Source organism: Callithrix jacchus, chromosome 15, assembly GCF_049354715.1.
Source record: "Callithrix jacchus isolate 240 chromosome 15, calJac240_pri, whole genome shotgun sequence".
NCBI classification, from domain to species: Eukaryota; Metazoa; Chordata; class Mammalia; order Primates; family Cebidae; genus Callithrix; species Callithrix jacchus.
This window is the reverse complement of record NC_133516.1, coordinates 66669884-66695367: the sequence shown is the minus strand read 5'-3', so window position 1 is coordinate 66695367 and position 25484 is coordinate 66669884. Positions and strand designations below refer to the sequence as shown.

Genomic DNA, 25484 nt, shown 5'->3' with positions numbered 1-25484 from the left:
TACCTCGGCCTCCCAAAGTGCTGAGATACCAGGCATGAGCCACTGCATCTGGCCTGCATAATTTTTTATTTTTATTTTTTTGAGACAGGGTCTTGCTCTGTCACCCAGGCTGGAGTGCAGTGGTGCAATCACAGTTCACTGTAGCCTCAACTCCCAGGCTCAAGCAATCCTCCCACGTCAGCCTCCCAAGTAGTTGGGACCACAGACAAGCACCATTATGCTTGCCTATTTTTTTTTTTTTTTTTTTTTTTTTAGGGACGGTGTCTCACTATGTTGCCCAGGCTGGTCTCAAACTCCTGGGCTCAAACAGTCCTCCCACCTCAGCCTTCCAAAGTGCTGGGATTGCAAGCATAAGCCACTGCACTTGGTTAAACTGGGCAGTTTAGAAAGAAAAGAGATTTATTTCGGCACATGGCTCTGCAGGCTGTACAGGAAGCATGTTGCTGGCATTTGCTTCTAGTGAGGCCTCAGGAAGCTTACAGTCATGGTGCAAGGTTAAGGGAAGCCAGCATGTCACATGGCAAGGGCAGGAGCAAGACAGAGAAAAGAGGGTAGTCCCAGGCTCTTAACCAGATCTTGTGTGTGTGAACTAACTCATCACCAAGGGGATGGCGCTACACCATTCATGAGGGATCCACCCCCAAGATCCAGTCACCTCCCACCAGGCCCCACCTCAAACACAGGGGATGACATTTTAACATGAGGTTTGGAGGGGATACATGGCCATACCATATCACAGACCACTTTGGTGAAAGAGAAACCAGAAGCCTGGCCTGAAACAAGGAGGTGTCGGTGGGTCTAAGAGAAGTAAGCCGTCCCATCTTTAGGAAGTAGAAGGGAACTGACTGTGAGAGTAACGTACAGGCTGGCAGAAAGAGGATGGTTAAAGCTTTTACTTGGGGACTAGAAAGATCTGCCAGTATGGCAGGGGAGCAAGATGATCAGTTCAGTTTGAGATGTGCTAAGTTTAAGATGTATGTGAGACACCTTGGTGGAGTTGAACAGCAGTCAGCTGACATGAATTTGGGAGCTCGAGAAAAATCCGGGTCAGAAGTATCGAGGTGTGGGTAGTGGTGGAAATCAGAAGCATAGAGGAGCCTGCTCCAGGTGACTGTGTGGTGTGAAGAGAGCATGGAGCTCTGGAACACTGGAGAACACTGCAAGATAAAGCACTGTCGGAGGAACAGATGTCTGTAAAGGAGAGGACAGTGGAAGAGTCAGGTTTAGGAGGAGAATCATAAGTGTGGCTTTATAGATGCCCAGGATGTAGAGTTCAAGGGGAAAGTCAACTGGCCAAGTAGAGCAGAGGCCCTGTATAAGAGACTGAAAAATGTGTCCATTGGATTTGGGAACAAGGAGGCCACACCTGAACTTGATAAGAGCATGTTCACGAGTTGGGGGAGAGCCAGACTGAGGTCTGTTCAGGGAGGGAGTAGGAGGCAACGGGTTGAAGACGACTATTTGGAGAAATGTGGATAAGAAGGGGAAATGAGCGACTGGAATTCATCCAGGCAGGAGCAATTACACTCTGGGAACCAGCAGCGGGCAAGGAGCAGCATTACTTGGAGGGAGTGTGGAATCTCTCTCTAATTATGGGGCATTCCCAGTGCTCACTGGTCATGGCAAGTAAGAGGATAACAATAAAGAAGAGAGAATGACTAAAGGAACAGGGTCCCCAGGGAGGTCCCCAGGCTAATCTTATGCATTTTCCCCCGAACGTGGAATCAGCCATTTCTCTAAGAAACCTTGTTTCTATGACTGTTCAGTTGACAGGGCTAAGATACATACACTATGGATGGATGGGTGGATAGATAGATAAATAGATAGTTTACAGGGCTAAGATATATATATACACAGTAGCTAGCTAGCTAGAGATAGACAGTTGACAGGGCTAAGATACATATATGATAGATAGACAGATAGATAATAGGTAGACAGAGAGACATATGGGATCTCTCTGTGCCTGTGGTAAAATGCCTCATGAGTTAATATTAATACTCAAGGGTTTTGGCTAAACATCTTCAAGTTTAACATCTATACCTCCTTTTTCCCAACATTGGGAAATATTAGTTCTGAAGAACACTGTATTCATTTGTTTTATCCCATATTCAAGCACTCAGATAGACTACTACCAGTATAATTATTTAAAACATTCTCTCCTGCTTATTTATTTAAATTAGTACTATATCCACATTGTGTGTGTCCCATAAACCATTTTATACTATACCCTTTCCTTATATCTCATTCAGTCTATTCTGCATGTAAGTATATATAATCAATACTATCAGGCTTTTTGTTGTTTAAAGCTCAGTTTCTAACAGATCCCTAAGGAATACTTCATGAAAATAAAATTCCCAAAGTTTTTGCATGATGATAATGACAGTTTGTGGCTACTACACTGGCAAGTAAGTTCAATTGGTATAAATTCTTGGCTTTTCTCTTTCCTTATCTTAAATTATCCCATTTTCTTTTGCCATTTAAGTGTTGCTGTCAAAAAGTCTGACACAGACTAATTTTCTTTCCTTTTTAAGTAACAAATACACACACGCACACAGAGAGTCATGTGCTGCATGCTTCCTTCCATGACAGACTGTGTAGTGGCTCCCTAAGATTATAAAGCAGAATTTTGGCCAGGCACGCTGGTTCATGCCTGTAATCCCAGCACTTTGGGAGGCTGAGGCCAGTGGATCATGAGGTCAGGAGTTTGAGACCAGCCTGGCCAACATGGTGAAACGCTGTCTGTACTAAAAATACAAAAATTAGCTGGCATCGTGCTGTGCATCTGTAATCCCAGATATTTGGGAGGCTGAGGCAGGAGAACTGCTTCAATCCAGGAGGCAGAGGTTGCAGTAAGCTGAGATCGTGCCACTGCACTCCAGCCTGGGCGACACAACGAGACTCCATCTCAAAAAAAAAGAAAAAGGTTACAATGCAGTATATTTACTGTACCTCTTCCATGTTTGATATGTTTAGTGATATGTTTAGATACACAAATACTTATATTGTGTTCCAATTGCCTACAGTATTCAGTACAGTCACATGCTGTACAGGTTCGTAGCCTAGGAGCAATAGGATATGCCATATAGCTTAGGTGTGTAGCAGGCTACACCATCCAGGTTTGTGTAAGTGCACTCTATGATGTTCATATAACAATGAAGTCACCTAAAGATGTATTTTCCAGAATGTATTCCATTAAGTGACATGATTGTGTGTGTGTAAATATGTGTGTGTATTTGCCTAAGATTTTTTATAAAATCTAACAATTTTACTATAATATTCATCATTGTTATTGAATTTACTGGTATGCAATATGTAAATTCATATTATTATCATCATTCTGGATTGAATTTACTAGGTATACAATATGCTATTTCGATTTATAGTTTAAAATATTTCATGAAACTTTCCTTAAATTATAGCTTTCATTTTTATTTCGAGAGGGTATTGCTCTGTTACCCAGGCTGCAGAGGTGCAAGCTGGGCTCACTGCAACCTCTACCTCCTGGGTTCAGTAGATTCTCCCACTTCAGCCTCCTGAGTGACTGGGAATACAGGTGCCCAGCTAATTTTTATATTTTTTTGGTACAGATGGGGTTCAACCATGTTGGCCAGGCTGGTCTTGAACTCCTGACCTCAAGTGATCCATATCTGCCTTGGCTTCCCAAAGTGCTGGTATTACAGGTGTGAGCCACTGCTCCTGGCCAAATTATAGCTTTTGATATTTGTTCTGTTACCTTACTTTTACTATTTTGGGAACTCCTGTTATACATATGGTATCTGCTCTTTGCTTGTCTTCTGTGTTTGTCCCTTTTCTTAGATTTTACTTTTCCTTATTTTTTAAAAATTAAACTAAGAATTCAAAAAATAGAAACAGGGTCTCATGTTGAGAAGGCTGTTCTTGAACTCCTGGGCTCAAGTGACCCTCCCACCTTGGCCTCCGAAAGTTTTGAGATTACAGGTGTGAACCACTAGGCCTGGCCTTACATATATTTTATTTTTCAGGATAGTTTTTTTTGAGATGGAGTCTTGCTCTGTCACCCAGGCTGGAGTGCAATGGTACAATCTTAGCTCACTACAACCTCTGCCTCCTGGGTTCAAGCGAGATTCTCCTGCCTCAGCCTCCTGAGTAGCTGGGATTACAGGCATGCACCACCATGCCCTGCCAATTTTGTATTTTTAGTAGAGGCAGTGTTTCACCATGTTGGTCAGGCTGGTCTTGAACTCCTGACCTCAGGTGATCCACCTGCCTTGGCCTCCCAAAGTGCTGGGATTACAGGCATGAGCCACTGCTCTCAGCCAATAACAGTTATAAGTTAACAGCAAGATTTAGTGGAAACTGCGGAGTTCCATTATATCTCTTTCCTCCCACACACCCACAGCCTCCCCCTTTATCAACATTCCCCACCAACGTGGGACATTTTTACAATTGATGAACCTGCATTAGCACATCATTATGACCCAAAGTCCATAGTTTACATTAGGGTTCACTCTTGGTGTATATTCTATGAGATTTGACAAATGTATAATGGCAGGTTTCACTTAGGGCTTCCCTCTCCCCTAACGTCGGGCAAGCACTGATCTTCTTACTGTATCCTTATCTTTGCCTTTTCCAGAATGTCATATAGTTGGAATCATATAGTATGTAGACTTTTCAGATTGACTTCTTTCACATAGTAATATACATGTAAGGTTCCTCCATGTTGTTTCCACGGCTCGAAAGCTCATTTCTCCACCCCACTTCAGCTCTACTGAGGTACAGTTGACGACAAAAAATTCTGTATCTTCAAGGTGTACAACATGTTTTATGTATATATTGTGAAATGATTAGTTAACTTACATACCCATCACCTAACATTGTTACCTTCTTTTTTTCTGGTGAGAATACTTCTAAGTTTTTTTGTTTTGTTTTGTTTTTCTTGAGACAGCGTCTTGCTCTGTTGCCCAGGCTGGAGTGCAATGGCATGATCACAGCTAACTGCAGCCTCCACCTCTCTGGCTCAAGCAATCCTCTTGCCTCCACCCCCCAAGTAGCAGGGACTATAGGCACGTGCCACCAAGCCTGGCGAACTGTTTTGCATTTTTTGTAGAGAGGGGGTTTTGCCATGTTGCCCATACTGGTCTTGAACTCCTGAGCTCAAGTGATTTGCCCACCTTGGCCTCGCAGAATGCTGGGATTACAGGCATGAGCCATCACGCCTGGCTGAGGATACTTAAGATCTATTCTCGCTGGGCACGGTGGCTCAAGCCTGTAATCCCAGCACTTTGGGAGGCCGAGGCTGGTGGATCACGAGGTCAAGAGATCGAGACCATCCTGGCCAACATGGTGAAACCCCGTCTCTACTAAAAATACAAAAATTAGCTGGGCGTGGTGGCATGCACCTGTAGTCCCAGCTACTCAGGAGGCTGAGGCAGGAGAATTGCTTGAACCCGGGAGGCGGAAGTTGCAGTGAGCCGAGATTGTGTCACTGCACTCCAGCCTAGCGCCTGGTGACAAAGTGAGACTCTGTCTCAAAAAAAAAAAAAAAAAAATCTATTCTCTTAGAAAATTTCAAGTTACAACATATTTTATTAACTACAATTGCCATACTGCACATCGGTTCTCCAGAATGCACCCATAACTGTAAGCTTGTACTATTTGACCAACATAAGTCTGTTTATCCCCAATCCTTGACTGATGGTAATCACTCTTCCACTCTGTTTCTATGAGTATTTTTACTGGGATAAGATTCCACATATAAATGAGATGCAGTATTTGCCTTTCTGTGTCTGGCTTATTTCACTTAGTATAATGTCCTTCAGGCTTATCCATGTCGTTGTTGCAAATGGCAGGATTTCCTCTTTAAAGGCCAAATAATATTTTACTGTGTGTGTGCATATATATATATACATGCAGTGGAATATGGTAATATATGTGGGCATATCTATATATATAGATAAGTATGCACATACATATCTAACAGGTATGAGGTGATATTTCATTGTGGTTTTTGGTTTGCATTTCCCTGATAATTAGTGATAGTGATGGTACCATCACACCTTTACATTTTTGTATCTATCATGCACCTCCACCATTTTCTTTATCCACTCATTCATTGATGAACACTTAGGTTGTTTTCATACCTTGACTACTGTGAATAATACGCAATGAAAATGGTAGATGGCTCATTGAGATAGTGAGATAGCCTATAGTTGGGATTTGTTTTTTTATCCATGTAGCCACTCTGTCTTCTGAATGGAGAATTCAGTCCATTTATATTCAAGGTAATTACTGATAGGTAAGGACTTACTATTGTCATTTTGTTCAGTGTTTTCCATTTTTGTAAATCTTTTGCTCCTTTCTTCCTCTTTTGCTGTCTTTGTGATGTGATGAGATGATTTTCTATAGTGGAATAGTTTGATTCCTTCCCCTTTATCTTTTGTCTATCTACTATAGGCCTTTGTGGTTACCATTTTGCCTTGTGGTTATGATGAGGCTTACAAGACATCTTTTAACTGTCACCTATTTCAAGCTAATAACTTTACTTGCATACAAAAAGTGTATACTTTTTTTTTTTTTTTTGAGACGGAGTTTCGCTCGTTACCCAGGTTGGAGTGCAATGGCACAATCTTGGCTCCCCGCAACCTCTGCCTCCTGGGTTCAAGCAATTCTCCTGCCTCAGCCTCCTGAGTAGCTGGGATTACAGGCACGTGCCACCATGCCCAGCTAATTTTTTGTATTTTTAGTAGAGACGGGGTTTCACCATGTTGACCAGGATGGTCTCGATCTCTTGACCTCGTTTTCCACCCGCCTCGGCCTCCCAAAGTGCTGGGATTACAGAGCATGAGCCACCACACCCGGCCCCAAAAACTGTATACTTTTACTCTCCCCCATTTGTATATTTGAAGTAATGAATGACTTTTTGACAACGTTTCGCTCTTGTTTCCCAGGCTGGAGTGCAATGGCGCAGTCTCAGCTCACTGCAACCTCTGCCTCCCAGGTTGAGGCGATTCTCCTGTCTCAGCCTATGACTTACAGTTTTATATTGTATGTCCATTAATAGATTATTGTACTATAAATTTTGTCTTTTAATCTGTATACTAGAGTTTATATTAAGTGATTTATATACCATTACAGTATACGATAGCTCATTTCTTTTTAACACTGAGTAATATTCCATTGGGTATATCACAGTTTACTTATCCATTCACCTACTGAAGGACATCTTGGTTGCTTCAAAGTTTTTGCAATTATGAATAAAGCTGTAATAAATGTTCACATTCAGGTTTTTATGTGGACCTGCTTTCAATTCTGGGTACATACCCAAGAGTCCAACAACCAAATTGTATGTTTACTTTTTTTTTTAAATTGCATTTTAGGTTTTGGGGCACATGTGAAGAACACGCAAGATAGTTGCATAGGTACACACGTGGCAGTGTGATTTGCTGCCTTCCTCCCCTTCACCTATATCTGGCATTTCTCCCCATGCTATCTCTACCCAATACCCCAGCCCCCACTGTCCCTCCCCTATTCCCCTCGACAGACCCCAATGTGTAGTGCTCCCCTCCCTGTGTCCATGTATTCTCATTGTTCAACACCCGCCTATGAGTGGTATTTCATTTTCTGTTCTTGTGTCAGTTCGTTGAGAATGATGTTCTCCAGCTTCATCCATGTCCCTAAGAAACTGCTAAAGTGTATTCCAAAGTGACTGTACCATCTTGCATCCCCGCCAACAACAAATGAAGAGTACCTGTTACACATCCTTGTCAGCATTTGGCTCAGTGTTTTAGATTTGATCATTCTAGTAGGTATATGGTGGTATCTCATCGTAGTATAATCTGCAATTCCTATATGATTCATGATGTTGGGAGTCCTTTTATATGAACTTGTTGTCTGTATATGAGGTGTCTATTTAGATCTTTTGCCCATTTTTAAGTTGGGTTTTTTCTTTTGTTGAGTTTTCAGAGTTCTGTGTATTGAACAGTCCTTTATCAGATTTTTTTTTTAACAAATATTTTTTCCTACTCTGTGGCTTGTCTTCTCAATCTCTTGACAGTGTCTTTTGGAGAGCAGATGTTTTTAACTTTAATGAAGTCCAGCTTACCAACTGCTTTTTTCATGGATCATCTTTTGGTGTTGTATCTAAAAAGTCAGTCAAATCCAAGGTTATCTGGATTTTCTCCAATGTTTATTATTTTAGGAATTTAATAGTTTTAGTTAGGTCTACATTCCCTTCTAATTTTTATGAAGGATGTAAGATCTGTGTATATATTCATATGAATAGATATTCATGAATATATATATAATATGATGTGGATGTCTGGTTCTTCCAGTATCATCTATTGCAGACCTTCTCCTCTATAGTTTTGTTTTTGCTTGACTCTATTTGTGTGGGTCTATTCCTGGACTCTATTCTATTTGCTTAATCTTTTGCTAATATCACAACTGTTTTGATTACTGCAGCTTTACCATAAGTGTTGAGGTAGCGTTAGTTTAAAACTTTAGAATCAGTTGGGTGCAGTGGCTCATGCCTGTAATCCCAGCACTTTGGGAGGCTGAGGTGGGCAGATCAGTGGAGGTCAGGAGTTCAAGACCAGCCTGGCCAACATGATGAGACCCTGTCTCTATTAAAAATACAAAAATTAGTTGGGCATAGGGGCACACACCTGTAATCCCAGCTACTCAGAAGGCTGAGGAAGGAGAATCACTTGAACATGGGAGGTAGAGGTTGCAGTGAGCTAAGATCATGCCACTGCGTACTCCAGCCTAGGCAACAGAGCAAGACTCTGTCTTAAAAAACAAAACAAAAACTAACCAACAAAAAAAAAGGACCTGTCTTAAAACAAAGTCTCACTCTGTTGCCCAGGCTGGAGTGCAGTGGTGCAATCTCAGCTCACTGCAATCTCCACTTCCTGGGTTCAAGTGATTCTCCTGCCTCAGCCTCCCGAGTAGTTGGATTACAGGTGCCCACCACTACACCCAGCTAATTTTTAAATTTTTAGTAGAGATGGAGTTTCACCATGTTGGCCAGGCTGGTCTCAAACTCCTGATCTCAAGTGATCCATCTGTCCTGGCCTCCCAGAGTGCTGGGATTACAGGTGTGAGCCACCACACCCAGCCTTTGGGCAGGCACTAACTTAAATGGTATTGTGTTTATTTTTTAGTATGGGGTCTTGCTCTGTCAGTTAGGCTGGAGTGCAGTGGTATGATCATGGCTTACTGCAGCCTTGAACTCCTGGGCCCAAGTGATCCTCCCACCTCAGCCTCCCAAGTAGCTGGGACTGCAGGTGTGCACTATTATGCCTGCATGGTATTGTTTTAAATTTCAAATTCCATTTTTCATTGCTAATATACAGAAATGTGATTAACTTCTGCACAAAAATCTTGTATCCTATAGTCTTCCTATAATTGCTTAATTAGTTCCAGAAGTTTTGGGGGACTTTTGGATTCTTTTTGATTTTCTACACTGACATTCATGTCATCAGTGAATATGAAGTTTTATTTCTTCCATCTCAATATATATCCCTTTTAGTTCCTTTTCTTCTCCTATTGCATTGGTTAGGACTTCCAGTACGATATAAAAAAGGAGTGGTAAGAGGGGACAACCTTGCCTTGTTCCTAACCTTATCAAGAAAGTGTCTAGGTTTTTGTAAATGTCCTTACTAGTTAAATTGAGTAAGTTCCTCTCTACTCCTGGTTTCCTGAAAGATTTGTTACTTTTGAAAATTACAATTTTTTTTTTTTTGAGATGGGTCTCACCTGGAGTGCAGTGGTGTGATCTTGGCTCACTGTGACCTCCGCCTCCCAGGTTCAAATGGTTCTCATGCCTCAGCCTCCTGAGTAGCTGGGATAACAGGCATGCATCTACATGCCTGGCTAATTTTGTATTTTGAGTAGAGATGGGGTTTCAGCATGTTGGCCAAGCTGGTTTCAAACTACTGACCTCAAATTATCTGCCTGTCTTGCCCTCCTGAAGTGCTGGGATTACAGTTGTGAGCCACCATTCCTTGCCATTTGTTACATTCTAATGTTTTACCTTCATGTCTCTGGCATACTTCAGTTGTCTCTATAGATGTCATTCTGCTCATTTTTTCTTGCAGGTTTGAAGACTTGTGATTTTATGGTTATCCATTTTTATATGGAATTAGTGATCCTGCACTTTTAAAAAGCAGGCATGACTTATGAGTTTTTCATTTCATGGCTATATTCTCATTTTTGGTGTGTATGTAAAATATTGAAATATGGACTGTGAACCACAGCTATTTAAATTCAATACAGAATATGCTTGCAACTTTATGAACAATTGTTTCAGAAGTTAAAAAACAAGCTATTTAATATCCTTGTTTCTGTAAGGGTAATACATTCTGGATTTTATGAGATAATCATGATTTTATTTTTCAAAATACTTCATTTAATCTAATGAATTTAACCCCTCCAAGTCCCCTCCCCTAGAGTATCCTGTTCGGTTTGCATTCTACGAGGAATTTCGGTGTGGAGCATTGTCCTATAAGGGCTTTGAATTAAGTTTCTGAGGTCCAGACTGCTCCAGCCCTTTCAGGCCTAATCAAGCATCTTTTTTTTGAGACAGAGTTCCACTCTTGTTGCCCAGGCTGGAGTGCAATGGTGCGATCTCGACTCACGGCAACCTCTGCCTCCTGGGTTTAAGTGATTCTCATGTCTCAACCTCCTGAGTATCTGGGACTACACACATATGCCACCACACCCAGGTAATTTTGTATTTTTAGTAGAAATGGGGTTTCTCCATGTTGGTCAGGCTGGTCTCGAACTCCCAACCTTGGGAGATCCACCTGCCTCGGCCTCCCAAAGTGCTGGGATTACAGGCATGAGCCATTGCACCTGGTCACATCCTTTGTATTCACTGCAAATGCCACCCAGTTTCAGCTTGCTGAGCTTTCAAGTGAGTACTTGTTATTTTGAAGTTCTTAAGATCCATCAGATGTGCCACTGCTTCCACTAGAAGATGGTGATACCATGCAGGTCTTGTGGCTGTAGGTGGTTTATCTGTTTTTTTGTTTGGGGGTTTCTGGGGATACCTAGTTTTGCTGCAAGTTGTCCAAGGTTTCCAAGTTTCCTATCATGACTGCTTCGTGAGCTTTAATGGATAATTTGAGAAACAGTAAAAACTGCGATTTCAGAATCCCTGCCAGTTAACTTTTTAATGCAGGAGCAGGTGAAAAGTTACAAGGACACCATCTCCTTCAATGACTGTGCTTTTCTCCAAACTGTTTCCTTCATCTATTTTTAGAACACAGAATTTTAAAAACTCTAGCAGGCTGGGTGTGGTGGCTCATGCCTGTAATCCCAGCACTTTAGGCCGGGGCAGGAGGATTGTTTGAGCCATGGAGTTTGAGAGCAGCCTGGGCAATATGGCAAGACCCTATCTCTACAAAAAAAAATAATTAGCTGGGTGTGGTGGTGCAGGATAACTGCTTGAACCCAAAGGGGTTCAAGCAATGCAGTGAGCTATGATTATGCCACTGCATTCCTAGGTGACAGACTGAGACCTCTTTTTCTTTTGAGACCGAGTTTTGCTCGTTGCCCAGGCTGGGTGCAATGGCCTGTGATCCACTTCTCTTGGCCTTCCAAAGTGCTGGGATTACAGGCATGAGCAACCGTGCCCGGCGACACCCTGTCTCTTAAAGGAAAAAAGAATGACTCTCTCTCTCTCAGCCTCATAGCAGATTATGGAGGTTGTGATCAGTGTACTTTAAAAGCAAAGGGCCTGCTCTGTTTGTATAACTGCATTTCTTTCCCTTCAGGGTAACCTCTGCTAAACAGAGAACCCTACACTTTCAAGCAGATGGCTGGGGGCCAAAAGGGCCAGACTGCTGTTTTAAAGATAGTAAAGGGTATCATACTTTCTCAGCTAGGTAAGTGGTTTCTGGTCATACTGTCATGACACCTCTAGCTGTTTGTTTCCTGGGTTAACTGCACAATTTCCAAAACTGTTCGGGTCTGCCACTTAAAAGAGAGGAATCTTGAGTAAGTTGTATATTCTGAACTTATACCCACATTACACACTGTTACATGTGAATGAGGTAGCTAATGACGTAAGTGGAAGAATCCAGGAAAGTGTAAAGTGATATAGAGGGTGCCACTGATGCACTGGCTTACTTGTTTAATCTTGTCTAGCTTCTATTTACACCAAGCTTGTCCAACCCATAGGCCACGGGCCACAGGCAGCCCAGGATGGCTTTGAATGCGGCCCAACACAATCATAAACTTTATTAAAACACTATGGGATTTTTTTTTGGCTCATAAGCTATAGTGGGTGCATTTTAAGTGCTGCCCAAGACAATAATTCTTCCAATAATTCATCAGTGTGGCCCAGGGAAGCCAAAAACATTAGACGCCTCCAACCAGGCGCGGTGGCTCACGCCTGTAATCCCAGCACTTTGGGAGGCCGAGGCGGGCAGATGACAAGGTCAGAAGATCAAGACCATCCTGGCCAACGTGGTGAAACCCCGTCCCTACTAAAAATATAAAAAGAATTAGCTGGGTATGGTGGCGTGTGCCTGTAATCTCAGCTACTCAGGAGGCTGAGGCAGGAGAATTGCTTGAACCCAGGAGGCGGAGGTTGCAGTGAGCCGAGATTGCGCCACTGCACTCCAGCCTGGCGCCTGGTGACAGAGCGAGACTCTGTCTCAAAAAAAAAAAAAAAAAAAAAAAAAAAAAAAAAAAAAAAAAAAAAAATTAAACACCTCTGAATTACACCATATCAAAAGCAAAGTACCTAGTAACACAGTAGGTACTTGAAAAGAATAGCAAATAGGTTAACTCTGATGGGCAGTTGATGGTCTTACCTTAATACTCTCAGCATTTCAGATGTAGCCTAGCACACAGGTGTTCAGCAAGTGGTCATGAAACAGAACCTTCCAATTCTGGCAGAAATCAGTTAGTTATTTTATTTTATTTTTTTGAGATGGAGTCTCACTTTGTAGCCCAGGCTGGAGTGCAATGGTGCGATCTTGGCTTACTGCAACCTCTACCTCCTGGGTCCAAGCAATTCTCCTGCCTCAGCCTCCCGAGTAGCTGGAATTAGGAACACACCACCATGCCCAGCTAATTTTTGTATTTTTAGTAGATAAGGTGTTTAGTTTTATTCATTATCAGAAGCCCTATGGTATAGCTGAAACACTATACTAGGTCTCAATTTCTCATCTTTAACTTCTGGCATTTGGCTTGCTTTCTTCACAGAATTATGAGTCTAAGTAAGACACTGTATATGGAAACACTTTTTAAAGAGCATGCATACTATTCTCTTCCTACCCCAGGTAGAATTAGGTTGTGGTTGGTGGTAGGCTACCTAGGTATTCCTAGGGCATTTTGGAGGGAGTCTTCTAAGAAACAAGTGGTTTTGTTATGTTTCCAATTACTTTCTAACCTCCTCAAACTAATAAATAGTATCTTCATCTTTGAATCCCTTATGTGCTTTGCAAAATGCAGTCTACCTTAGTTACCTGGTAAATATTCGTCAAACACATGTTAGAACACAATAATGCCAATTCAATCCATTGGCAAGTTCTGCTGTGTACTTGAAAAACATATTCTGATTCCAATTACTTCTTATCCCCATCATTACCATCTTAATAGACACCACTATTGCATCATTGCTTGCCTAAACAACTGCTCTACTTTCCAAACTGGTTTCTCAGCTCCTACTCATCTCTTCAGCAACAGGATCAATAGAGTAGTTAAAAAAAATTAAACCAAGAGAGGACTCAAGATGGCGCAGTGAGAACAACCCAGGATTGAAGCTCTTGGTGAATGCGCAGAGAGGGTGAGTCAGGGCCGCATTTCCACACGGATCTTTGTTGCCCACAGAACGGGGAAATTCCCAGGTATAAAAGAGATGCGGGACGCCAGGCAGAGGTTTTGGCTGGTGCAACCGGGAGTCGGTGCGGCCAGTGGCCGGCGCTATAGCGCAGTGATGCTACACAGCGCTCTGCACAAAGCGCACTGGTCCGGGTGCCCTGAGACCTGAGAGGGCTGAAATTGAGACTGAATGGGACTTGGACAGTGAGCCAGCTCAGGAGATTCCAGGAAAACAGCATTTGGGGTAGCGCAGTGGGACAAACAAAATGGAGATTCCAAATGTTCCCGGTGGAGAGGTTCCCTTAGAGCACAGCTGAACCCAGTATGGTGCAGCTCCGTGGCGGAGGGGCGTCTGCCATTACCGAGGCAATCTGCTCCTACTGAGGTACATGACCATTGCTGACGCAGCCTGCTGTTGCCGAGGCAACCCGCTACAACAGAGACTCCGCCGCAGGGCATAGCCCGTGGCAGCAGGGTGGAAACCGCAGCAGAAGGGCAGAGCCTGCAGCAACAGGGCGAACCTCACACCAGCAGGGCGGAGCCTTGGCAGGCAAATAGTGACTAGACTGCCTCCTAGCTGGGCAGGACAGCACAACGGACACTAACAAAGGAAGCCCCAACCCCCCCAAGACAGAGCATCTGAGAAAAAAAGGGTTTTTTTTAATGAGTTCTGCTGCAGCAGAATTAAACGTAGCCGCCTAACAGCCCTGAATGAACAACAGAGCTCACAGCTCAGCACTTGAGCTCCTATAAAGTACAGACTGTCTCCTCAAGCAGCTCCCTGACCCCTCTATATCCAGAAGACTGACATTTGGCAGGCATCATTCTGGGACAAAGATAGCAGAAAAAGAAACTGGTAGCATCCCTCACTGTTCCGCAGCTGCTATAGGTGCACCCCAGACAAGCAGGGCCTTAGAGTGGACCTCAACAGTAGTACAGTGGAGGGGCTAGACTGGTAGAAGGAAAACCAAGTAACAGAAATACTTCATCTACACAGACGACAGGTGGATAAATCCACAAAGATGGGAAGAAACCAGCGCAAAAAGGAGGAAAACACCCGAAACCAGAACACCTCACCTCCTACAAAGGACCAAAACTCCTCACCAGCAAGGGAACAAAGCTGGAAGGAGAATGACTGTGACGAAATGACAGAATTAGACTTCAGAAGGTGGATAATGAGAAACTTTTGTGAGCTAAAACAACATGTTTTAAATCAATGCAAAGAAACTAAGAACCTTGAAAAAAGATTTGAAAAAAGATTCGAGGAAATGATAACAAGAATGGATACCTTAGAGAGGAATATGAATGAATTAAAGGAGCTGAAAACACAATACGAGAACTTCACGAAGCATGCACAAGTTTCAACAGCCGAATTGACCAAGCAGAAGAAAGAATATCAGAAGTCGAAGATCAACTCAATGAAATAAAACGAGAAACCAAGATCAGAGAAAAAAGCGCAAAAAGGAATGAACAAAGTCTCCAAGAAATGTGGGACTATGTGAAGAGACCTAACCTACGTTTGATAGGTGTACCAGAATGTGATGAAGAGAATAATCCAAGCTGGAAAATACTCTTCAGGACATTATCCAGGAAAATATCCCCCACCTAGCAAGACAGGCCAACACTCAAATGCAGGAAATACAGAGAACACCACAAAGATATTCCGCAAGAAGAGCAACCCCAAGGCACATAATCGTCAGATTCAACAAGGTTGAAATAAAGGAGAAAATACTAAGGGCAGCCAGAGAGAAAGGTCGGGTCACCCACAAAGGGAAGCCCATCAGACTCAGCAGATCTCTCGGCAGAAACATTACAAGCCAGAAGAGAGTGGGGGCCAATATTCAACATCCTTAAAGAAAAGAACTTTCAACCCAGAATTTCATATCTAGCCAAACTGAGCTTCATAAGTGAAGGAAAAATAAAATCCTTTGCAAACAAGCAAGTACTCAGAGATTTTGTCACCACCAGGCCTGCTTTACAAGAGCTCCTGAAAGAGGCACTACACATAGAAAGGAACAACCAGTACCAGCCATTCCAAAATCACACTAAATGCTAAAGAGCATCAACATGATGAAGAATCTACAACAACTAATGGGCAAAACAGCCAGCTAGCATCAAAATGGCAGTATCAAATTCACACATAACAATATTAACCCTAAATGCAAATGGACTAAATGCACCAATCAAAAGACACAGACTGGCAAATTGGATAAAAAACCAAAACCCATCAATCAGTGTGCTGTATCCAGGAAACCCATCTCACATGCAAGGATACACAAAGGCTCAAAATAAAGGGATGGAGGAAGATTTACCAAGCAAATGGAGAGCAAAAAAAAGCAGGAGTTGCAATTCTCATCTCTGATAAAATAGACTTTAAAGCAACAAAGATCAAAAGAGACAAAGAAGGCCATTACATAATGGTAAAAGGATCGATACAACAAGAAGAGCTAATGATCCTAAACATATATGGACCCAATACAGGAGCACCCAGATACATAAAGCAAGTTCTTAATGACTTACAAAGAGACTTAGACTCCCACACAATAATAGTGGGAGACTTTAACACTCCACTGTCAATATTAGACTGATCAACCAGACAGAAAATCAACAAGGATATCCAGGGCTTGAACTCAGACCTGGAGCAAGCAAACCTGATAGACATTTACAGAACTCTCCACCCCAAATCCACAGAATATATATTCTTCTCAGCACCACATCACACCTACTCTAAAATTGACCACATAATTGGAAGTAAAGCACTGCTCAACAAATGCAAAACAACGGAAATCATAACAAACAGTCTCTCAGACCATAGTGCAATCAAGTTAGAATTCAGAATTCAGAAACCAACCCAGAACCGCACAGCTTCATGGAAGAAACTGAACAACTGGCTCTTGAATGGATAAAAATGAAATGAAGGCAGAAATAAAGAAGTTCTTTGAAACCAATGAGAATGAAGACACAACATGCCAGAATCTCTGGGACACATTTAAAGCAGTCTCTAGAGGAAAATATATAGCAATAAGTGCCCATATGAGGAGAATGGAGAGATCCAAAATTGACACCCTATCGTCAAAATGGAAAGAGCTAGAGGAGCAAGATCAAAAAAACTCAAAACCCAGCAGAAGACAAGAAATAACTAAGATCAGAGCTGAGCTGAAGGAGATAGAGACACGAAAAACCCTTCAAAAAATCAATAAATCCAAGAGCTGGTTTTTTGAAAAGATCAACAAAATAGACCACTAGCCAGACTGATTAAAAAGAAAAGAGAGAACAACCAAATAGATGCAATAAAAAATGATAAAGGGGAAATCATCACAGATTCCACAGAAATTCAAACCATCATCAGAGAATATTACAAACAACTCTATGCACATAAACTAGTAAACCTGGAAGAAATGGATAAATTCCTGGACTCCTGTGTCCTCCCAAGCCTAAACCAGGAGGAAGCTGAAACTATGAATAGACCAATAACAAGGTCAGAAGTTGAGGCAGCAATTAAGAGCCTACCACACAAAAAAAGCCCAGGTCCAGATGGGTTCACAGCCGAATTCTACCAGACACACAAAGAGGAGCTGGTACCATTCCTTCTGAAACTATTCCAAATAATCCAAAAAGAGGGAATCCTTCCCAAATCATTTTATGAGACCAATATCATCCTGATACCAAAACCCGGCAGAGACCCAACAAGAAAAGAAAACTTCAGGCCAATATCCATGAACATTGACACAAAAATCTTCAATAAAATATTGGCAAGCCGATTGCAACAGCAAATCAAAAAACTTATCCATCATGATCAAGTAGGATTCATCCCCGGGGATGCAAAGCTGGTTCAACATATGCAAGTCTATAAACGTAATTCACCACATAAACAGAACCAAAAACAAAAACCACATGATTATCTCAATTGACGCAGTGAAGGCATTTGACAAAATTCAACAGCCCTTTATGCTAAAAACCCTCAATAAACTCGGTATTGATGGAACGTATCTCAAAGTAATAAAAGCTATTTATGACAAACCAACAGCCAATATCATACTGAATGGGCAAAAACTGGAAGCATTCCCTTTGAAATCCGGCACTAGACAAGGATGCCCTCTTTCACCACTCCTATTCAATATAGTACTGGAAGTTCTAGCCAGAGCAATCAGGCAAGAAAAAGAAATAAAGGGTATTCAAATAGGAAAGATGGAAGCCAAATTGTCTCTATTTGCAGACGACATGATAGTATACCTAGAAGACCCCATCACCTCAGCCCAAAACTCCTGAAACTGATAAGCAACTTCAGCAAAGTCTCAGAATATAAAATCAATGTGCAAAAATCACAAGCATTCCTATACACCAATAACAGACTTAAAGAAAGCCAAATCAAGAACGAACTGCCATTCACACTTGCTACAAAAAGAATAAAATACCTAGGAATACAACTCACAAGGAACGTAAGGGACCTCTTCAAGGAGAACTACAAACCACTGCTCAACGAAATAAGAGAGGACACAAACAGATGGAGAAACATTTCATGTTCATGGTTAGGAAGAATTACTATTGTGAAAATGGCTATACTGCCCAAAGTAATTTACAGAATCAATGCTATCCCCATCAAGCTACCATTGACTTTCTTCACAGAACTGGAAAAAACCACCATGAACTTCATATGGAACCAAAAGAGAGCCCGCACAGCCAAGTCAATTCTAAGCAAAAAGAACACAGCGGGGGGCATCACACTACCGGATTTCAAACTATACTACAAGGCTACAGTAATCAAAACAGCATGGTACTGGTACCAAAACAGAGACATAGACCAGGTGGAATAAAACAGAGGCATCGGAGGCAACACAACATACCTACAACCATACAATCTTTGATAAACCTGACAAAAACAAGCAATGGGGAAAGGATTCCCTGTTTAACAAATGGTGTTGGGAAAACTGGCTAGCCATGTGCAGAAAGCAGAAACTGGACCCCTTCCTGACACCTCACACTAAAATTAACTCCAGATAAATTAAAGACTTAAACATAAGACCTGGCACCATAAAAACCCTAGAAGGAAATCTAGGCAAAACCATCCAGGACATAGGAGTAGGCAAGGACTTCATGACCAAAACACCAAAAGCATTGGCAACAAAAGCCAAAATATACAAATAGGACCTAATCAAACTCCACAGCTTCTGCACGGCAAAAGAAACAGTCACTAGAGTGAATCTGCAACCAACAGAATGGGAAAAAATTTTTGCAGTTTACCCATCTGACAAAGGGCTGATATCCAGAATTTACAAAGAACTCAAACAGATTTACAGGAAAAAATCAAGCCCCTTCAAAATTAGGCAAAGGATATGAACAGACACTTTATGAAAGAAGACATATATGAGGCCAACGATCATATGAAAAAATGCTCATCGTCACTGGTCATCAGAGAGATGCAAATCAAAACCACATTGAGATACCATCTCACGCCAGTTAGAATGGCGATCATTAAAAAATCTGGAGACAACAGATGCTGGAGAGGATGTGGAGAAAAAGGAACACTTTTACACTGTTGGTGGGAGTGTAAATTAGTTCAACCATTGTGGAAGGCCTCAAGGCCTTAGAAATAGAAATTCCATTTGAACCAGCAATCCCATTACTGGGTATATATCCAAAGGACTATAAATCATTCTACTATAAGGACACATGCCCACGAATGTTCACTGCAGCACTGTTTACAATAGCAAAGACCTGGAATCAACCCAAATGCCCAATGATGATAGACTGGACTGGGAAAATGTGGCACATATGCACCATGGAATATTATGCAGCAATCAGAAATGATGAGTTTGTGTTGTTTGTAGGGACATGGATGAATCTGGAGAACATCATTCTCAGCAAACTGACACAAGAACAGAAATTGAAATACCGCATATTCTCACTCATAGGCGGGTGATGAAAAATGAGAACACATGGACACAGGGAGGGGAGTACTAAACACTGGGGTCTATTGGGGGGAAAAGGGGAGGGCCAGCGGGAGGGGGAGCTGGGGAGGGAAATACTGGGGAGAAATGCCAAATGTGGGTGAAGGGGAGAAAGGAAGCAAAGCACACTGCCATGAGTGTACCTATGCAACTGTCTTGCATGTTCTGCACATGTACCCCAAAACCTAAAATGCAATAAAAAAAAAAAATTAAACCAAATATAAATTAGACCTATGTCACTTCTCTTCTTCAAATCCTGCAATGACTCCTCCACTGTACTTATTGAATCCAGATTATTTAAACTATACCTACAAGGTTCTACATTAGAGACCAGGAAACTACAGCCTACAAATCAAATCCAACTTGCCACTTGTTTTCTGTAAATAAAGTTTTATTGTAACACAGCCACATACTGTCTATGCCTCCTGCACTGCAATGGAAGAGCTGAACATTTTATTTTTTTGAGACAGAGTCTTGCTCTATCGCTCAGGGTGGAGTGCAATGGTGTGATCTTGGTTCACTATAACCTCTGCCTCCCAGGTTCAAGTGATTCTACTGCCTTAGTCTCCTGAGTAGCTGGGATTATAAACATGCACCACGCCTGGTTAATTTTCGTATTTTTAGTAGAGACAAGGTTTTGCCATGTTGGTCATACTGGTCTAGAACTCCTGACCTCAAGTGATCTGCCTGCCTTGGCCTTCCAAAGTGCCGGGATTACAGGCATGATTCACACCCAGCCAAAGAGATGATTAATTATAACAGAGACCATATAGCTTGCAAAGTCTAAATATTTACTACCTGGCCCTTTATAGAAAGTTTGCTGACCCTTGCTCTACATGATCTGACCCCTATCTCCCTCTTAATGGATCTTCTATGCCCTTTCCCAGCCCCACCCATTCACTACATCTTAACCAAGCTTTCTTTACCAGAGTCTGCAATGCCCAGGAATGAACTTCATTCACATCGTCCCAGGACTGCCTCCTTGTCACTGAGGTCTCAGTTTAAGTGTCAACTCCACAGAGACTTTTCTTGACCAACCAATCTAGAGTGGCTCCTTCAACTGCCTTAGTCACATATCTCCTAGGAGACAATTAAAATGGCAATGACTATTTAAAATTTTGTACCAGTTTAGGTCTCTATTCCAGTAGAATTTAAACTCCATGAGAGAAGAGACATTACTTTAACCACCCCAACCAGCATTCTAATCACCATAAGTCTAGCACTAAAAACAGTGCCTTTTTGAATGAAAGAGAAAGACCAACAAATAGTTGCTGAATGAATGAGGCCAAGGTCAGGAACACTACTCAAGTTCAAGGCAGTTTGTAATGCTCACTTGCACTGTTGCAGGTTTGCCTTCACACTGTCCTGACTGCAATCGTAAAAAGCAAAGTAGATCAGACAGTATTCCTGGCCCCATTATGACAGGCAAAACAACTCCACCAAGGGCACATTCTCCTCAGGTAAAAATGGCATTAGGAAAAGCAGGTAAGGCAGGGCCACAAAATTGGACAAAGAAGTTCTCAACTTTATGATTATTATGGTTAAGAATTTTATTATCAAAATTATTACATCTCTTGTGAAAGTTCAAATGTTACAGCAAGGTGTAAACACTCCACTTGAGAAAGAAGTGATACTTCTTTCCTTCCAAGAGTTCCCCCCACCCACCCTCCCCTACCCCCCCAAGAGGTCTGGTCTTGACAGCACCCTGCCCACACAGAGTGGCTGGGGTCTCTGCACGTGCCAGGCAGGGTGAGGGCCGCCTGCCCGCTGGCCTCTCCCCTCGGTCAATAGCCAAGGGGAGAATGCAAACCCCAGCCCAAATGGAGAGACATTTACATACGTTTTATATAATATACAAAGAAACCAGCATCCCAGGCAACATGATTTCCACTCCCAATGCTCTCCCAGACTGATGGGTTTGTGGGGGAAACAACAAAAAGAAAAGTACTCTGCTGAGGTCTCAGCATTAAAAAAAAAAAAAAAAAAATCTCCCCTCATTTGAGCAAACACCTGATTCGATTTTGAAAAGTGAAATTTTGTAACAGTCACACACAAAGAGAGAAGACTGTGCATATGAGAGTTGTAGGACAGGGTAGAAAAGGGGATGCAAGAGGCTGGGGGGAAAAAGTAAGAGAAAACAAATTAGAGGGAAGGAAGGAGGGAAACTCACAGTATTATCTTGTCCAAAAGAAAAGAAGGTCCACTGCAGCACCAGGGATTACACCTGTCATATATTCACTACCCCTACCATGGTTATAACTGAATACAAAATTAGATAAATAAAAACACGCCAGATATTACAGTAAACAAGTGAAAGAAATAAGCTGGCAACCATATGGAATTTAAAAAGATTGTGTACCCCACCTGGGCTGGCTCTAGGGCTCCTCCAGGGGTGTACAACAGGCACAATGCACTGATGGGGAGAAGCCAGTCTGCTCTCATCTCTCATCCAGAACAGTGTTAGGGGTGTGGGTGGCTTGGTAACTTTCACTGGGCCCACTCACATAAGCATTCCCCCAAAGAAATGTGGGGCAGGCCCACACACAATCACAGTCCTGTCGGTGCCACTCCACAAACCTATCTTCCTACTCTTACCCTGCAGTCACAAGTACATACTCCCCAATCATGGAGGCGGTCCTGCTCATGGGATCATCAACTCCTGATTAACTGGGAGTAGAAAAAATAAAATTCAAAGCATTCCCAAACCACTTGGTATCCTTCCTCATCAAATTCATTGCCAAAAGCTGGTAAGTAGCAATGCAATTGGCCTATACCACGTCTCATTCCTCTTTTCCTTGAATACTTACTCCATGGGTTACTGAGCTGTGAAATAGGTTGGGAAGGAGAAGTAGTATGGAGGCTCAGACAATCTACTCAGATAATCTGCTCCCGAATAATCAAGAGCTGACCATGAGCTTTTCTTCAAAGAGCCAGGCACCTTCCAGTTGGTGCAGGTTCCAAGCTTTACTATCCCTGCCTATTTCTTGGTGATCTTAAGACAAAGATAGGCAGGATTCTTGGTGGACACACACTGGCCAGATACCTGCTTTTGGAATGGTTGTCTTAGGATGAACATTTATATACCTACCTTTTTTCTTAAGTGCATGAAACCCTAACAGTATTCAGATGGCTTGGAGCTTTGAGATTGGCTCTTTTCACTTTTTTCCTTTGAAAACTTTTTTTTTTTTTAATTTAAAAAGATGTCCTCACTGCACAAGTGACTACAGGCTACAGGCAAGGATGGGAGACGGAGGCTTCAACACAACTCATTGCACTTAGAACCGTTACTAACCGAAACACCATTTGCTTGTCAACAATGTACCCTTGACAGCAGGGAGAAACTTCTTTATAGTCTCTGCTTCAGACAAGATTTACATCTTTCTCCAAGGCCAGAGGCCAATTGTGACCACAAGTCTTGTTTCTTGTCCACCAGACCCAATCCTCTGGCACCTTGTACCCCCCCTTCCCCAGCAATATGCTCAGCCTAGGTTCCAGAGGCAGCTGGAAGGAAGCAGCTATGGGCTCATTCAGTTCAGTTTGCCCAAATCCAGAAGCCCTAGGAAAGTCCTGTCTGAGTCTTGACTCCTGACCCTTGCAGTGGCTGGAGTCGGTACTGGTGCACACCCCCACTCCCACGGTGTGGGTAGTGCTGTGAATTGGAAACCGCAGATACCCTGGAGGCCTGGTAGACAGCTGACTGCCCAGCACTGGGCAGACTGATAGTCCGTAAGTCTGATGGCAATGACGACCTAGAGTTCTGAGGAAAGGAGGTGGAACTCAGAGTTCCTGTGCTGGACTGAGAAACTGAGTCTGAGGTTGGTGAGTCTGAGGGTCCCTGCAGGGTAGGGCTAGCAGCACTAGACGGGCAGCTCCTCCTTGGAAGATTGCTGCCAGTGCTGTTTCCAGAATGTGGCTGGCTGCTAAAATACCCTGGTGTCCCCGTAAATGGGGCCAACGAGTCTGTGGACACAGGGTGGGCGGGGCTGGAATAGGATGTGGAAGAGAGGGATGATTCTGATGAACTGTGAGAGGGAGGGTTTCCAGGTCTCAGTGCAGTAGTTCGATAACTGTATCCTGGAGATTGTGTAGGATGTCCTCTGAAGGGGGAGGAACTCTGCTGAAGGAGGCTTTGTGATTCTGTCCGGGGACTATCACACTGCAGGAGCTAGACAAAGTTGGGAGGAAAAGAATAAGGAGGTGAACAAGTCCCTTAAATGGCTGGTGAACATTAATAATACCCTACTTTTTTTCTTCTTCAACTTTTAACCATGTATTCTTTTTAGGAAACCAAAGGCAGTAAAATGGCGGTCTTTGATCACCTTATTCATGTTCTGGCATAATTTATTACCTGAGGGTAAGCAGATGATGACTTATTTCCACGGTTGCTGAAACTATATGCAAAGACAACATCTCAATGGCAAAGGATGACTAGGACAAACAATTTGGAACCCAGAATACACTCCTATGTCTAGAGATCAGCAATTTCTCATCTCACCTGGTAGCTGTATCTGGAAGGGCTGTAAACAGTTGCTCCTTTAGAAAGTGTGGAGCTCAGTGTCTCTGGGCCTTCTCCATCTGCAGGATCTGGAAAGTAAAATATATATATATGAAAAAATCAACTTGGCTTCTTACAATAAGAAATAGCCATTGTTCATTCAAATCACCAATGCCATCACCAACCCATGCTGCTCTCTTTGTGACAAATCAGGTGAGTGCAGCATGCCAGAAGGGCAAAAGGAGTGGTTAATTATGGGCTATGTTCTAAATGCCTGATCTGATTCTTGTCTCCTTCTTTTTCTTCATCCTTCATCGAGGTGGATTTCCAGGATTTTGGAGAGATGAGAGTTACTGAAAGGTATCCCTTGGGGAAAAAAGAGCAGACAGAGAGCAAGCGATGCTAGATCTTACAAATGTAACCCAAAAGCGCCCAAGTGGGCTGGAACCTAGCATAGAGAAGAGTCTAACTGCATCAGAAACTGACTCACCTCAACTCAGCACCTGGCATGAACTGTACAGAGCTTGGCTCATGTGTCCCTGAATGTGGTTGGCAGCAGAAGTCCAAGGGCTCACCTGAATCTTTCTCTGTGATGTTACTTTCCCACGTGGGAGAGGGCTCTCCCTTTTGGGCCACCCTCACACTGCTTCGGAGGACCTTGGGGATACTCCCTCCTTCTCGGAGTCGTTCTACTGATGTGGGAACCATCCTGTAAAGGCAATAGGGTGCAAGTTCAAGTCACAGGACTTACCTGAAACAAATGAAGCCCAACTAAGGTACACAATCTATTTCCTTAAAACATCCTCTTAAACATTACTTCCTTCAGAACCAATTTAAAACAAGGTATTTCCTGTGCCCCAAACTATGTCAGGCACAAAAAAGAAACAACCACTTAAAAAAAAAATAAATCAAGGAAAAAATGGATTAAAGATGTCAACTTCCCTAAACTGCCATTTAAAAAATGTTAAAAATTTCTCCTCTGGGAAATTATGTGCCTGATACATAGTAGTGGTTTTAATAAAGGTTTCATAGATTAATGAATATTAAACATTTGAGCCAGAACTCTTCTTTCCCAGTCTTATTTTTTTCAGTTCAAGATCCCTGAACTCCTATGCTTCATTCTCTATTTCACTCACTTGATCCTCAGTACTTGCCACCAGTAATATTCATTTTTAAATTCATGGTCTCCCCTAAAACAGACAAGTACTTTCAGAATGTCTTTTTGCTCT

General features: G+C 42.4%; 1 protein-coding gene across 50 annotated transcripts in view; it reads right to left on the bottom strand.

Annotated features, from left to right (window-relative positions):
• Nucleotides 1-21295: 21295 nt before the first annotated feature.
• Nucleotides 21296-25484, bottom strand: part of SETD5 (SET domain containing 5) — an 80923-nt gene continuing 76734 nt past the window's right edge. For all 50 annotated transcript variants that reach the window (XM_078351555.1, XM_078351571.1, XM_078351563.1 and 47 more), the window contains 3 exons: nt 24831-24964; nt 24256-24344; nt 21296-23925 (listed from right to left, as the gene is read on the bottom strand). In XM_078351555.1, the coding sequence (XP_078207681.1) occupies nt 23317-23925; nt 24256-24344; nt 24831-24964 (832 nt within the window). In that variant the 3' untranslated portion in view covers nt 21296-23316. The remainder of the gene's footprint in view (nt 23926-24255; nt 24345-24830; nt 24965-25484) is intronic.